The 14,046-nt window shown below is 41.1% G+C and overlaps 1 protein-coding gene and 1 long non-coding RNA gene across 3 annotated transcripts in view; one reads left to right on the top strand and one right to left on the bottom strand.

Moving 5' to 3' along the window:
• Positions 1–14,046, top strand: part of Anxa2 (annexin A2) — a 41,968-nt gene that overhangs the window by 19,969 nt on the left and 7,953 nt on the right. For both annotated transcript variants that reach the window (XM_048793654.1, XM_015480597.2), the window contains 3 exons: positions 8,321–8,415; positions 10,587–10,700; positions 13,739–13,829. In XM_048793654.1, the coding sequence (XP_048649611.1) occupies positions 8,321–8,415; positions 10,587–10,700; positions 13,739–13,829 (300 nt within the window). The remainder of the gene's footprint in view (positions 1–8,320; positions 8,416–10,586; positions 10,701–13,738; positions 13,830–14,046) is intronic.
• LOC125613381 lies at positions 8,706–13,798 on the bottom strand. The gene is made up of 2 exons (XR_007343953.1): positions 13,670–13,798; positions 8,706–8,843 (listed from the first exon to the last, which is right to left on the bottom strand). It is a non-coding gene; the product is annotated as an uncharacterized LOC125613381 (long non-coding RNA).

Raw genomic sequence — 14,046 nt, forward strand, 5'->3', positions numbered from 1 at the left:
CGGGTGAGCAGGGACACCTGAGAGAGCAAAGGTTGTTCCAGAGTCTAGATGATATCCAGGAAAGATAATAGTCCCCCAGTGAGCTCGGGTCTGTTTTTAGGGTCTGAATTCCATTCTTGATCCTAAGTCGGCTTTGTTTGTGGTTTGAAAGGATTTGATTGTGTCACTTAAGCCAAAGCATGGTTGTTCTGTGTGTGCTCTGGCTTGAGGTAGACTATGCAATTACTTATGTTAATTCACGTCTAGTTAGAAACTGAGTTAAGCCATGCAAAAGTAGTAATATTGCTTAATTAACAAGAGGTTTCTGAGATTTAATCTGTAGGAGTCTCTTGGTCTACATTGGCCTTGGGTTAAATATATACTGTGGAGTGTACAACACAGCTGTGAATGGTTTACCATATGGGTCCAAATAACTAGAAAGGAAAGTCAGCTAAATTAGAAAAGGATGAATCTAGACTACATAAAATAGGTTGTAATTAGCAGCAGCACAACCCCCGAGTTAGTGTAAGTGCCAATAAACTGGCACAGCTTTGGTCTCTCTGGAAGGGGAGGGTGATGAATTGCTCTATTATTATTGCCACTTTTGAATTTAGCAGTATTTGTGTTCTCCGGAAGGGGTGCAAAAGCGGGTGATTTCCCCCCACCCTTCTCATAAGCACAAATATAGAAGCATAACTGTGGCAAGTTTTTGCACTTATTTTCTTCTTATACTTTCAAAATAGAACTGCTTAAGATTTCCAGCATGGTCAAAAGAGTAACATCCCATGCACTGGAAAGTGAGCCAGCACCTGTATTTTGGGTTTCATCTGCACACCTGGAGCTATTCATTCCTTTAGCTGAGCACAGCAGCGAAGCATATATTCTCTTGAGGGTACCAGGAGGCAGGTTGGCTGGGAAAAGAGCCTTTCACCTGTAAGATCAGGGTGATGAGGAGCCAGACCTAGGAGAGCCAGCCATGGGAGTGAGAGCCCAGTGTGGCCCAGTACCTTCTCTCCTTTTGGAAGGAGCTGCCAGAAGTCCAACCTTCCCCATTACTGAGGCCTTTGTCTTCACGTTCAAATTTACTTTAGACCCAGTTCCCATCTCACAGCAGTGGTGGGAGCCTGAGGCCAGTTTGAATCATATCACCTTTACTCTGTGAGCACAGAGTTCCTTTGTAATGGTATTTGTCTGCATAGCTGTGTAGGTGCCAGACCCAAGCCAGGTGGCTATAACACACAGGGAAAAGAGTCCCCTGGCCTCCTAATTGTTGGTGTCAGCTTTCATTGCTGCCTCTCCTGGCTGCTTTTTCCTTTGTGAGAGCTGTAACCTCTTTTTCCTACAGAAATCCCAATACTGGCTTCACCCAGGGACTCTGAAAGTAACCAGACTCTTACTGGGGTCAGCACCTCTGAGTAACCCCCAGGTAAGGGCGGGCCTGCTGTGTTCCCTGGCTTCTGCTTTTTTCCCCTTTTCCTTTTTGTGAGAGAGTTAGAGCAGCAGAGCACAGGATGGTGCATGTATTTTATGTGTGTTCCTTCATTTATAATTTGAATGTCTTGCTTTTGTTTTCCTACTGGTCCTGGGAAGCAGACAGGGTTCTTCTAGATCATTCAAGTATCCAATGGAATTACCAAGTAGATGATGTCTTAGCTCCTATCTAAGGAGCTCAGCTGAGGTGGGATCAGAGCAAAATGACAATAGAACACATTTTATTTCTGCACCAAAATTTCTTGGGCACTTAGCTCAACTAGACTTTTCCTGAGTTGGGACTGTGTCCCCGGCTCTGCCAGACTTGGCAGAGGCCCAGGGCTCTCCCATTCTCGTCCTGTCTGGTGTTTGTTTTCTCTCCATCCCTCAGGCAGCTGTCAGAGTTTATCCTGTAACTGGATTATTCACCTATGTGAGCTAATGGCAAAATTGTTCCCCATCTCCTCTATACCCTATATTTTTGTAGACAACCCCTTCCCCAAATTGAATGCACGCAGGAGCCAGAGAATACAGTCGACACGTCGCCATTCATTCACTCAATTAGTCTTTTTTTTTTTTAATATTTATTTTTCAGTCGGACACAATAGTTTTATTTTGTTTATTTTTATGTGATGCTGAGGATTGAACACAGGGCCTCGAAAGTGCTAGGCAAGCGCCCTACTGCTGAGCCACAACCCCAGCCCTCAACTAGTCTTTTCTGCATCCTGGAAAAATAAGTATTTTTGTCGTCTCTGTCCCAGAGTGAGAATGCTGGGAACAGGGAGGGAGACTGTGCCCCAGGATCTTGCCGGTCTTTGTCCTGTGTGCTTCCCAGAGCGCTCCTGTCACTGCTGCTTATTCAGAGTTCTCTCCTTTTATCTGTTGCCCCTCCTGGTTGGATTCTCTAAGTTCCATTTTGCCAAATGATTGAGAGGGCAGGAATTCCAGGCTTCCTAGCACCAGGGCTGATGGCAGGAAGGTTCTTTTGGGCAATGATGTGTGTGTATTGGGTCAGGGGCTTCTCTATCCTAAAACCACACCAGTAGATGGATGAGTAGCCAGCATAACAAGCTTAGTGCAAAAGATCGCCTCCCTCCACCAAGTTCTTAATGGCTATATCTGGAAGAGAGTGTTCTAGCCCCTCTGTTAAAAAAAACTCAATTGGGTTATTTCTTCAGTAGCTACGCATTGTTACTGCATGTCAAATTATCACCTACAGGTTGCTAACTGTGAGTGCATTTGTATGACTAAATAGTTCTATACATGTACAGACATATTACCATTTGCCGCAGTCTGGCTGGGCACAAATGCCGCAGTCTGGCTGGGCACACAATCACGAGCCACCACACAGCTTGTAGATTCAAACAGCAACTCTTTATTCCCGAACTCACACCAGCCGTCTACAAACACGTTCTGGGGAAATCCACGTTCTCTGCCCAAATCCACCTCCACTGGGCTTCTATCTCCAAAATATACTGTCTGAATCCCGTGAGAACTCAAGGGGAACTCAGGCAGCAGGATACGCCCTATTCCCAGCAGGAATAATCTTAAACCTTAAACCTGGAACCTAAACCGGGAACGCCCTAATCCGCCTTGGTCCTTGAGCAAGGTCACCTACATTCAATGTCACTGCAACATGGGGTACGCTGGCAAGGAAATTGTCATACCTACTTGGCTAATGGCTCCCAGCAACCATTCCCAGTCCTTTCTTAGGACCTAGATAGAGGAGTGTGATATGAAGAAGTATCATAAGTGTAATTTCAAAAAGGTACAGACATGACTCATAAATATAGGATAAACGTATGTTGAGCATTAGCAGCGAGGATAATAATCACATCCACTTCATGTGGATGTAAGAAAAATGACAGGATATGTGCAAAGCACTTAATACAATGCCTGGCACACAGTAGGTGCACAGGGGAAGGTTGTTGTTCTAATGAGTAAAACATGTTCATGTGAATATATCCTTGGATCTGTGGTCTGCCCTCTTTGTGTGGCATGCCTCTGACCTTAATATAAAGATGTATCTTCCAAAATTTGATACCACTATGCCTAGAAATCTGAGCTGAATCATGATTTCTCCCATGATCTAGATAAGGAGAGGATCTGGGCAATTTTCCTTTACTTTTCAACCCATCACCACCACCCTACGGGCTCCTGAGCTTTTCATCAAACACAAATGAAATCCATTTTCTTTGTGCAGTCAGTGTGTCTCCACAGCTGTGAGTCAGCATCCTGTTCCAAATGGCTGTTGGTTCATTGCCATGAACAATAAAGACACACATTTTCCATGGAGCTGACTTGGGGTTTCTACCCACAGCGAGGAGGAGGAAACTCCAGGAGGCAGATTTTGTGGTTTTTGGACTCAGCCATCATTTTAGACTGCAAGTCTTCTTTGTCTTGAAAAATGTGGTGGGTGACTGAAGACACCCAGGACCCCAAAGTTGGCTGCTTGAGCCCGCTGACAGCAGTGCCTTCCTGTAGCCTTCAATGCAGAATGATTACTTCAGGTCCACTGGCATTTAGAACAGTGACTGACCTTTGGATTCCCCCAACTGGAGTGTTGAAAACGCTGTAGTTAACTGACTAGATTAGCTGACTATTTTCTTTCAAGGAGTAGATGCTTTTTAAAAACCTCCTTGTTCTATTTCCCATCAGGAGCCAAATGAGTACATTTGTGTTTTGTCTCCTCACCAGTGTTGCAAAAGCTTAACTTCTATTTGTTTAGTTCTTTTTAAAATTTATTCTTTTTAAATGACATGACATAAATTTATTCATTTACATGACAGTAGAGTGTATTTTGACATATCATACATACGTGGAGGATAACTTCCCGTTCTTGAGGTCGTACATGATGTGGAGCTACACTGGTCGTGTGTTCATATATGAACAAGGAAAGTTACGTCCAATTCATTCTACTGTCTCTTGTTCCCATCCCCCCTTCCTTTCATTCCCCTTTGTCTAATCCAGTGAACTTCTATTCTTCCCTCCTTCATTTTTATTAGTTTTTGAAAAATACATTTAAAAAAGTCTGCCTGGATCCCAGCATTGAGCATGTCATCCTCTACCCTTTGTGGAATTCTCCCCCACATCACTGTTCCCCAGTATGAGCCTTTGCTTAGAGGACTTTGTGACCACCTGTATCAAACACAGGGGGATGGGATGGAAAAGAAAGCCTTGTTCAGGTTTGTTTCTTCTTCAAGTTTTGCCCCACCCGCCCAGTTTCTGTTAGTCCCTAAATCCTTCTGTCCAGCAAACCCTTTCCTAAGCACTGGAAAATGAGAAGTCAGAAGGTACAGATTCAGAGGCAGAGCCTCTTCTCACAGGTATCTGCAGCTGTGTTCACTGTAGAGCTTTCCCGGCTCCAGGCACTGGCCATGTGCTGTTGGTGGTTGTGCTGGCAGAGGTAGCTCGGCGTTCAGCTGCCTCCTTCCTGCATCTTGGGCAGCAGTGGAGAGGAACCATTTGACCCTTGGAGCTTTAACCTGTACCATGTATTTTCCACAAGAGTAAACTGCTTCATCCATTAGGATAGCAGGTCGAGGGGAAGCGGCGGTGTCCTAAAGATAAGATGGTTCAGTCTCACTGGCAGATACACGTGTTCTGGTGTTCCAGTGTAGGTCCTGCCTTTAACAGCATTGACCAGGCAGATGATCCTGGGCTCCATGATTTTTTCCTCTTTCCAGTTCAATTGGAAACATGCATGCAATGGTATGGGAGAAATAGCTGATGTGGGTGGAGTTTTGGGAAGGAGTCTTCCACTTGCTGAAACTCCATTTAGTTTCTTTATGGTTGCTGGCATTAATTAGCATGTGTGTAGTGCATCCGTGATCCCATCTCAGTGGCTGTTTGCTTGGTAAATAATTCAGGTGAATGCATTGGGATGCCTTCAGACTACAGTTGGTGCTGCCTCTTAGGTGAAATTCAGGTTAATCATCAGGGCTTTTATGGGGATTTCCAATAATTGGATTGAATTCCAACTCTGCTGGCTGGTCACTTAACTGTTATACAAAGGCAAAGAACTGTTTCACTGAGAGCAGAGAACTATACAGCAGTCTGTGAACTGAACTCTTCTTCGGTGTTTTTTCTTACCTGGGTTGTTTTGACAAAAACAAGCAATAAAAAGGGAATAACCTAAAATTACAGTCAGCCCCATGCATCATAGAAACAGCTGGTAGAAGTGAAACAAGTCATACACAGGCTGCTTTCCAACAGCCTTCCCACTCTCCTCCCGTAGTTGTCCATCTCTGTCACTGAGTCTCACTCAAGGGGTTGCCTGGGTGTTATTGAAATGCTGCTTCTGGGGTCCTACATTCTAGGTAATCTTAATCAGTAGAGCTCAGATAGGATCTAGGGGATTGTGTTTTTAATAAATATTCCTGGGGATTTCAGTGGTGGCCAGTCAGGGACCACATCTGACACAGACATACCCTTTGCTTTTGTTTCTGAGAAAATCATGTATTATGGGTCAGTATTCTATGTTCAGGTCAGTGGCTGGTAAGTTGATTTCAGGAAATATTAGAATTGAGGTTAGAGAGTAGAATTGTGTTTCATTGTGATTCTTCATTTTCAGATATGGATAATAAAGTTAAATATAAGGCAAAAATACATTAATAAGAGGATTACACATGTATGTGGGTAGGTGTGCACACCACTAGTCCATTAAGTAGCCTCAATACCAGCTATGTGGGCATATGTCTGTAATCCCAGTGCCTGGAGAGGCTGAGGCAGGAGGATGGCAAGTTTGAGACCAAACTCAGCAACTTATCAAGACTCTCAGTAATTGAGTGAGACCTTGCCTTAAAAGAAAATAAAAAGAATTGGGGATGTAGCTCAGTGGTAAAATTCAATCCACGGTACCAAGGAAGTGAGTAAATGAATGAATGAATGAATAAATAAATAAAATAGCCTTGTAACCTTATTGAGTTTGTGATTAAAACTTCCCAGCCCATTCCTAATGAAAACTAAATATAAATTTAGACATGATTCTGTTCTGTAGTGTGGAGATGGAGGTCATTATTCATGCTCCTTCCTTTGTGTGAGTGTAGACACTGAGATCCAGGGGGACAGGTGTCTACACAAGTAACAGATGCAGAGCTGGGTCCCTGTCTCTGAGCACTGAATTCCTCATCTATAAATAGAAAGAGAAATAGCTGTGCCCACTTGGTTGTTTTGAGGATTAAGTAAGATAGCATGTGTTAGGATGTTGGGAGACAGAAAGGGAATTACATGGATATAATTCCTTGTTATTATGCATACTGTGTTTTATTCTAAAGGAAGTATTTAGAATTACATTAGGGATCTCTTGAAGTAATTTGTTGACTCTAGATCAGTAACTGCACGTCATTTACTATGTACTTAAAAAATGCTTTTTGTGGTCATAGTCATCTCACCCCTCAGATGATCACTATTAAAATTTTGGTATAAAGGCTTCTAGATATTTTCTTACACATGCACATGAATGTGTAAATGCCTGCATAGTATTCCATTATATGAACAAGAGAACATTTAATCCATCTCTTTTGGACATAGGGGTTTTTCCCCTTTATTTTTTTTGATATTGCATACAAAACTGAAATAAGCATCTTTGAAGCTGACTCCATGCAGTGATTGGGTTTCTATGTTTACTTTGCTTCTCTAAAAATCAGAACTAAAGTTATAGATGCTTCAGTTAAGATAGCAACATATTAGTATGAACTCCCTTTGAAATAAGTATGTACATTTTAAAAAGTGTTGTTTTTATACCCAGAAATTCTAACTTCGTGATTTTTGGACTAATACACTTGAGAGTAAAGGTACCACCTCTGTGAGTCTGCTCATTGCTTTTGCCTCAAAATATTACTTTTCTGGCCTCTGTTTCTTTCAGATTCCTCTGGTTCCCTCTGGGTCAAGCTGTTTGCAGTTTGCCAGTGACCTTGTGGGTTTAGCAGTTATGTCCTGTCATCCAGAATTACCTATCCAGTTATGGCAGAGACTTTCCTTTTATTAAACAAAGTTCATAATCACCCAGGAGAGGGACGTTTTGCATTCTGAATCCTTAAAATCATGCTTTCTTAAGTTAAATGGCATGTTAGGAGTATTTCTGATATAAAATTGGAAACTCGGATACCAGAAGGCATTGCTTATCTTTGTAAATACACATGTTCCAATTAAAATAGGTACTAAAATATTTTGGTGGCACTTCAAAACTCCCAATTTAGATTTAATTTAGATTAAAACACTTACTCTTTTTAATAAAGTTATAAAATTGATTATTAAAATTGCCTATTGGAGATTAAAAGCAGCAGAACGTTTATTTTCCTTACAAAACAATTTAGTCTTCAATAAGTCTGATTATATTAATCAATTATGCTATTAAAATACAACTGCCATATTAAATCTGACTCATTTGTCATGACAGTTTCTATAATTATAAAAATTACACCTAGCTGCTTATATAGTCATAATCCTGCAATAAATATAAATAATTGCCTCTATTAATTCATTTTTGCAGTTACTGTCTATTAAATTCCCAGTTACATAGCAATTTGGCGACCTTCATTTAAAATCCTCCTAAATCTTTGTTGTTCCATTTGACTGCCAAAGCTCCACAAATGCACCTCCTACTGTTGATTCCAGAAACCAATTTAGGAATAAAATAGTTTTTAAATACAAATATTTAAAAGGTTCATTTAGGCTTGAGGTTTGAAGCTTTCAAGGAAAAAAGGAAAGAGGTGTACACGTTGGGTAGAGCATGCTGACCAAAGAGAGAAAACTAATCTTGGCGTTCTAGTATTTCAGTTTGAAAAATTCTACTTAAGACCTTTGAACTAAGCCCAAAGTACCAGAATGTACAGCTGAGTAACTATTCACAACTGTTTTTTTTTCATAGGTGTGGATGAGGTCACCATCGTCAACATTTTGACTAACCGCAGCAATGCACAGAGGCAGGATATCGCCTTCGCCTACCAGAGAAGGACCAAAAAGGTATGGGTAATTTCAGGGATGGAGGGCATGCCATGTTGAATTTAATTTCCTTGGCCATTGTGTTTTCTTTTTGTGGATTATGGCTTTCACCAGCTAGGACCTTTGGGAACGCTTGCATGTCCAAGGTTTCCCTCTTACGTCCTTGTAAGGGTTACTCCTCTTGTCCATGTGGGAGCTCATACATAAAGATAACACCCTTTATTCCAACCCTCTCTTACTCCATCTCAGCCTACATGAAAGGAACAGTTCTGGGAAGGGAAAGTTAGGAAGGAACAGAGAATAACAGAGTGCTTACCAGGTGCCAGGCACTGTGTTCAGTTCTCTTGTTTCATCTTTATGACTTCTGATGGCTCTTGATATGGTGTTTCTAATTTAATTTCAGGACTGTTGCCTCCACTGAGTACTGATGGTAACACATTCCTCTCATTCTTTAAAAAAAAAAAAAAAACCCACTCAGATTCTTAAGAGTTTTGCCACAAATGGGCTTCGTTGGTAGTACAGGGTCTACCAGGCTATCTTCAGCATGCCATGCTCTACTATTTAAAGAATCTTTGTGTGCTTTTTCCCTTCATTTGTCCACTGGTGGTTAAAGAGCAACCAGCACTTGTTCATCCTTTATTTTGTTGCAGTGTTAGGAAATTTTATTTTTAAGGATGTGCTGCTTTATTTTTAACTTCTTGCTATTAAAAGCTTTTGATTTATTCTTGGACAGTGCAGTAAGAGTGGCTTCCTGCAGCTCCTGTTTGACTTAGGGCTTTCACTTATAGCTACAGTAGAGGTGAACTGGAAGGATTCTGGAAGAGAATTTCTGTTTTTGGGATTGACGTGACCACCAGGGTCCTGGGAGTTGCAGGTCAAGCCTTTCTGTAGCTCCTTCCTTCACCCTCTGAAACAGTTGGAAAGGACAGAAATAGGAAAGCAGCTGGCTTCTTTCATCTCATATGCATTACAATTCTTCTTCCACTAGATTTATATTAATCTTCTATGGTGAAGCATGGAGGGGAGTGTTTTATTTCTGCACTTTCCCCAAAGGATTTATGAGCGAGCAGAGCCAAGTTTCTGTTGGAACAGAAGGTCCACCACTTTGGACAGTAGACAAATAATTGCTCATTCAGCTGTTACTTACATAGTGGGGTCTTGGAACACACTAGTGTATACACAAACATAGAGGCCCCAGTCTCGATTTCAAATTAGGTAGGTGGAGAATAAAGCTCCCATGTACCCTGTTGGAAGGAATGTATTACCAGAATTGTGGTGGGGTTCAGCAACTGCCCAGACTTTGCTATGTGATGGGGACAGCTTCACTGTCCTGCTGATTCTTAAGGACTCACAGCCTTGGGCCAGGGAGAATCTTCTTTCACAGAAAGAGAGAGCCTCTGAAGGAAATCTCAGAAGCAGAGCCATCTGAGTTGTTTGCAGAGTTCTGTGGGGAGATGGACCGAGGCTGCCCAGGTGGTGAGCTTGAAGACCCGGGCGCAGCCAGCAGATGTGGAGATAAGCTGGAGTGGAGAGAGGACTGATTTTCTGTTTCTTTCATGTTTAAGCAGATGCCAGGTGTGAGGTGTTCCTATATCAAGAATGGTTTTATTTATCATTTTNCCCCCCCCGTAACAGCTGCAGGCAGACCTTCTGTTGTAGGATCTCAGCAGATCCCGAGGACTCTCTCGCCAGGAGGCTGTCCTCTCTAACTACCTCCTTCCTGGCAGAGGCCTCACACCAGAACCTGCCTTGTCTTCCACAGGGTATTGTGATGCCTTCATGCTCAGAGTTCTTTTCTTTTTCTTTGTTTATTTTTTGTGTGTTGTGTGTTTTTTGTCATAATCATGAACCCATTAAATGAGCAGAACCCATTAAATGGGCACCTCTGTGACATAAACATGCATGTGTCCCTAATGCCCTCTCCTGCCCTCCCCTCTCATTTTGAAGCTTTCTGAGGAATTGCTTGCCATTCTAGTTTCCTTTTCATGATTAGGAGACGGCAAAATCAGCTTGGGTTTTAATGGGTGCAAAACCTGATAGCTAGGGTTCTGGGTCTGACAAAGGGAATGCGGTAGAGGGAGTTTGACCTAGGACTCCAGAGTGGTCAGAGTCCTCTTACTTTTGTTTTTCTCTCCAGTTTTAAAATGAATATTGGTTACCATGTTTGCTATGTGATTGCTGTTTTTCTAAAGGAACTTGCATCAGCACTGAAATCAGCCTTATCTGGCCACCTGGAGACTGTGATTTTGGGCCTATTGAAGACACCTGCTCAGTATGATGCTTCCGAGCTGAAAGCTTCCATGAAGGTAAACACGTATGAGATGTTATCTCTGTCAAATCTGCCATTAATATTTGTGAATTACAGCTATTTGAGTGTAATTAGGTGATTTTCAGTTTTGTTGAATTCTCATTTGGATTTTTTTTTTTTAATGAACTGAAGCTATAAGTTTCAGGATTTGTACCAAAAATATTTCATTTACTTTTTTTAAGACTGCAAAGAAATTTCATGATGCTGAGAAGTCAGTTACCAGCTGCTACGACTTGGCACCTGGGCGATTGGAATGCCATTTGGGAAAACTACTTCCTTGATTACACTTCCTCCTTAAGAAAGATATGTTGTGATATTAAGGAGAAAGAAGAACTCGTAGCTTTTGTTAAGCAGAGCTTGCAAATTTTGCCTGTGCATTTGTGAGCATTTCTTCCTCTGCCCTTCTCCCTGTCATGTCCCATTGTTTGTTTCAAATTCCAACAAAATCAGAACAGCATAGTACACATGAGGGGTGATTTCAGAATGTGAAGGGTGTCTGTGTTTAGTTCAAAGTCTTTCAGGGATGTTATATCTCTCATGTTTTTCAAAGTTATCTCGAACTTGTAATTTTAGGTAAATTAGCAAAAATTCTAGGTTGTAACCCCTCTGAATTTTGTGTATCCCTAAAGTACCAAATATTTAAGTGTAATGGATGCATAAACGTATGCAACAGCAAAGTCCATGACCCTTTTCAGTGTGTGCTTGCATGCAACTCTTTGAGTAATCTGCTACTGCCCCCTGCTGGTACAACTGGGAAAAGCCTCCGTAGCTGGGGATTGCCTTAGTTCTCCGATATTTTATCCTAAGTCTGTATTTTCTGTGATGCCACTGTTTCTGAATTATGAACTGAGCTAGAAGCCTGCCAGCCAAGCTAATGTCCCAGTTCAGTTGTCATCCTTTCCCCAGAGAGCACCTCAGGATGAGGCTGCTTCACACGCATTTCCAGGTCCCTGGGACTTCATAGCTCAGGGCTGCTTCAAGATCTGTTGTTAAATCCCTTTCTCTCAGTTCTTCATGAAGAACTGAAAGCTCAAGCTACTCTTCGTTTATGTGGACTTGCTCTGAGTTTTCTCAGCCGTTTATACTGCAGGAAAGGTATAATCAAGAATGATGATGTGCTAACAACACTTAATGAAATGGCTTGATAAGACAGCACTCCTGCAACCAAGGCTTTGGACCTTTGGAGCCATGTTGGCCTCTCCAAGGTTTCTGCTGACCTTCAACACTCAGATCAGATTATCATATTTTCATCAAGAATCCATTTAGTTGTGATTTCCTGTGATTTTACTAGGACCTATTACTAGGTTTTAGTGACTTGAAACAGACCTGTCTGAGCTATCAGTCACTGTTGTAATCTATGTAATTGGACCCCATGAAGGGTGCTTTAACTGCTAAATCTTTGACCCTGTGCCAGTTCTTCCATTAGCTATCATAGTTGAGTACCCTTCTGAAATCCATAAAGCTTGAAGTGATATTAACTGAACTATTCTTTTTTAAAATAAATAAATAAATAAGTCTGTTTTGACTTCTGGCGATACCAGTAACAGTATCTGCCATATGTTATAGGAGAAATTGCCCTTGTGATAGGAATCCTGGGCAATCTAGGGAAACTTTGGGCCAAGTTATGGAAATTACCAAGGTCACCTTCAAATGTAGAGATCAAAACACTTGAAATTTCTTAGATAGTAACACTGGCATATCATTGGTGGGAGGAAACAAACCTTTCATTACTCACCTATCTTTCCTTTCTAAAGTGTCGGGGTATAGCATTTCTTTCAACACATGAGTTGCTTTTAGACTGTATTTCAATCATCCTTGAAACTGCCCCTCCCTATAATATTCAAAGATCCTCAGTAGTCATTTCACAGCATCTATGTACAATGTGGTGTGGACCTTTTGCTAACAAGGGAAGGATTCTTGGCTTTGCTGGAACCTCTACACATCATGATAAAAGCCCTGGAGGAAGAGCCATTGGCTCAAAGATTAGATTAAGAATAAAATTCAAAATTAACCATTCACCTGAGGCTTAGCTTAGATTATACATACTACTTTTTCAAGGGCATATAAACCCTAATAAGTTTAATTAATAGCTGACACATTTTTCGTGTGGATAAGTAAGTTTCTTATTGTATTAACACCTTATAATTGATTTACATTTTAAACAGTTGTAATTCTACTTAGTTCAAAGTGATATTTCCATATTCGGAAAGACAAGTATTAGAGAATCCTGATTATTAAATCTTGACTTTGATCATGAAGCCAGCTTTGAAATACATGTTTCATTGAGTCCTTTCAAGCTATCTGGCACACTCAAAATTGTATATATTAAATTTGAATTCATCACTCATCAAATTCTTATTCCTTAATAAAGTGTTGGTGTCGAGGTTTATTTGGCACTTCATTATTTCCTTTTGCTTCTCTAAAATGCCCGAAGAGTGCATAATAATCAAGCAAAAATGGAAGTACAAGAATGAAATTTTTAACATTAACCCAATTTTACATTTCAAAGAAGAGAAGTTAAAAATTTTATCTTAACTGTACCTTTCTCTGGCAAGAAGGACTTATTCTAATTTACCATTGGTGTCCACAAATGACAACATCAAATTTCTATGTTCCTTTATTTTAGATTAGTGAGAAGGGTTGTTAATGAAGATAGTTCTTTCCCATTTATTAAAGTTGTGAGTGGTTATGGTAGAAATTAAAAAGTAAAGAAAACTAGGAAGAAGAAAGAGTTATTTTATCAACCTGTCATCAAAGGACAACTACTTTTAACATTCCCACACATTTAAAAGTAATTTTAACATAGTTGAACTCAAACATGCCACTCATGCCATCTTGTGCTCTGGGGAAGTATTTTTTAAAGGAATAGAAAAATGCCATTGTTTTGTTGAAGACTATAGTACAGATTGCTGAGTAGGCATGTGGAAAGGAAAATGCCAACAGACCCAATCCATGTTTGAAGTTTACCTGATAGAGGTGAGCGAAGGAGGCCATTGATGAGGAAGATGGCTGATGACTGTGCTTCTTGGTTCACAGGGGCTGGGAACTGACGAGGACTCTCTCATCGAGATCATCTGCTCAAGAACCAACCAGGAGCTCCAGGAAATTAACAGAGTCTACAAGGAAAGTGAGTAGCCCTGTTTCTGTGATCCATCCTCTCAGCTGAGTTTCTATGACTCCCTCATGGCCACCCCAGTCAGTGTTTGGGAGGGGGAGCTGGGATTGTGAACACATAGCAGGAGTTGCCATGTTGGCCTTCCCGGTGAGGCTGGACATGGTCCTGGCCCCTGTTCTCCACCTCCTTGTTGCCCATGTTTTTAGCTTTTTTTTTTTTTTTTTTTTTT

Source organism: Marmota marmota, unplaced genomic scaffold (assembly GCF_001458135.2).
Source record: "Marmota marmota marmota unplaced genomic scaffold, marMar, whole genome shotgun sequence".
In the NCBI taxonomy this organism is placed as follows: Eukaryota; Metazoa; Chordata; class Mammalia; order Rodentia; family Sciuridae; genus Marmota; species Marmota marmota.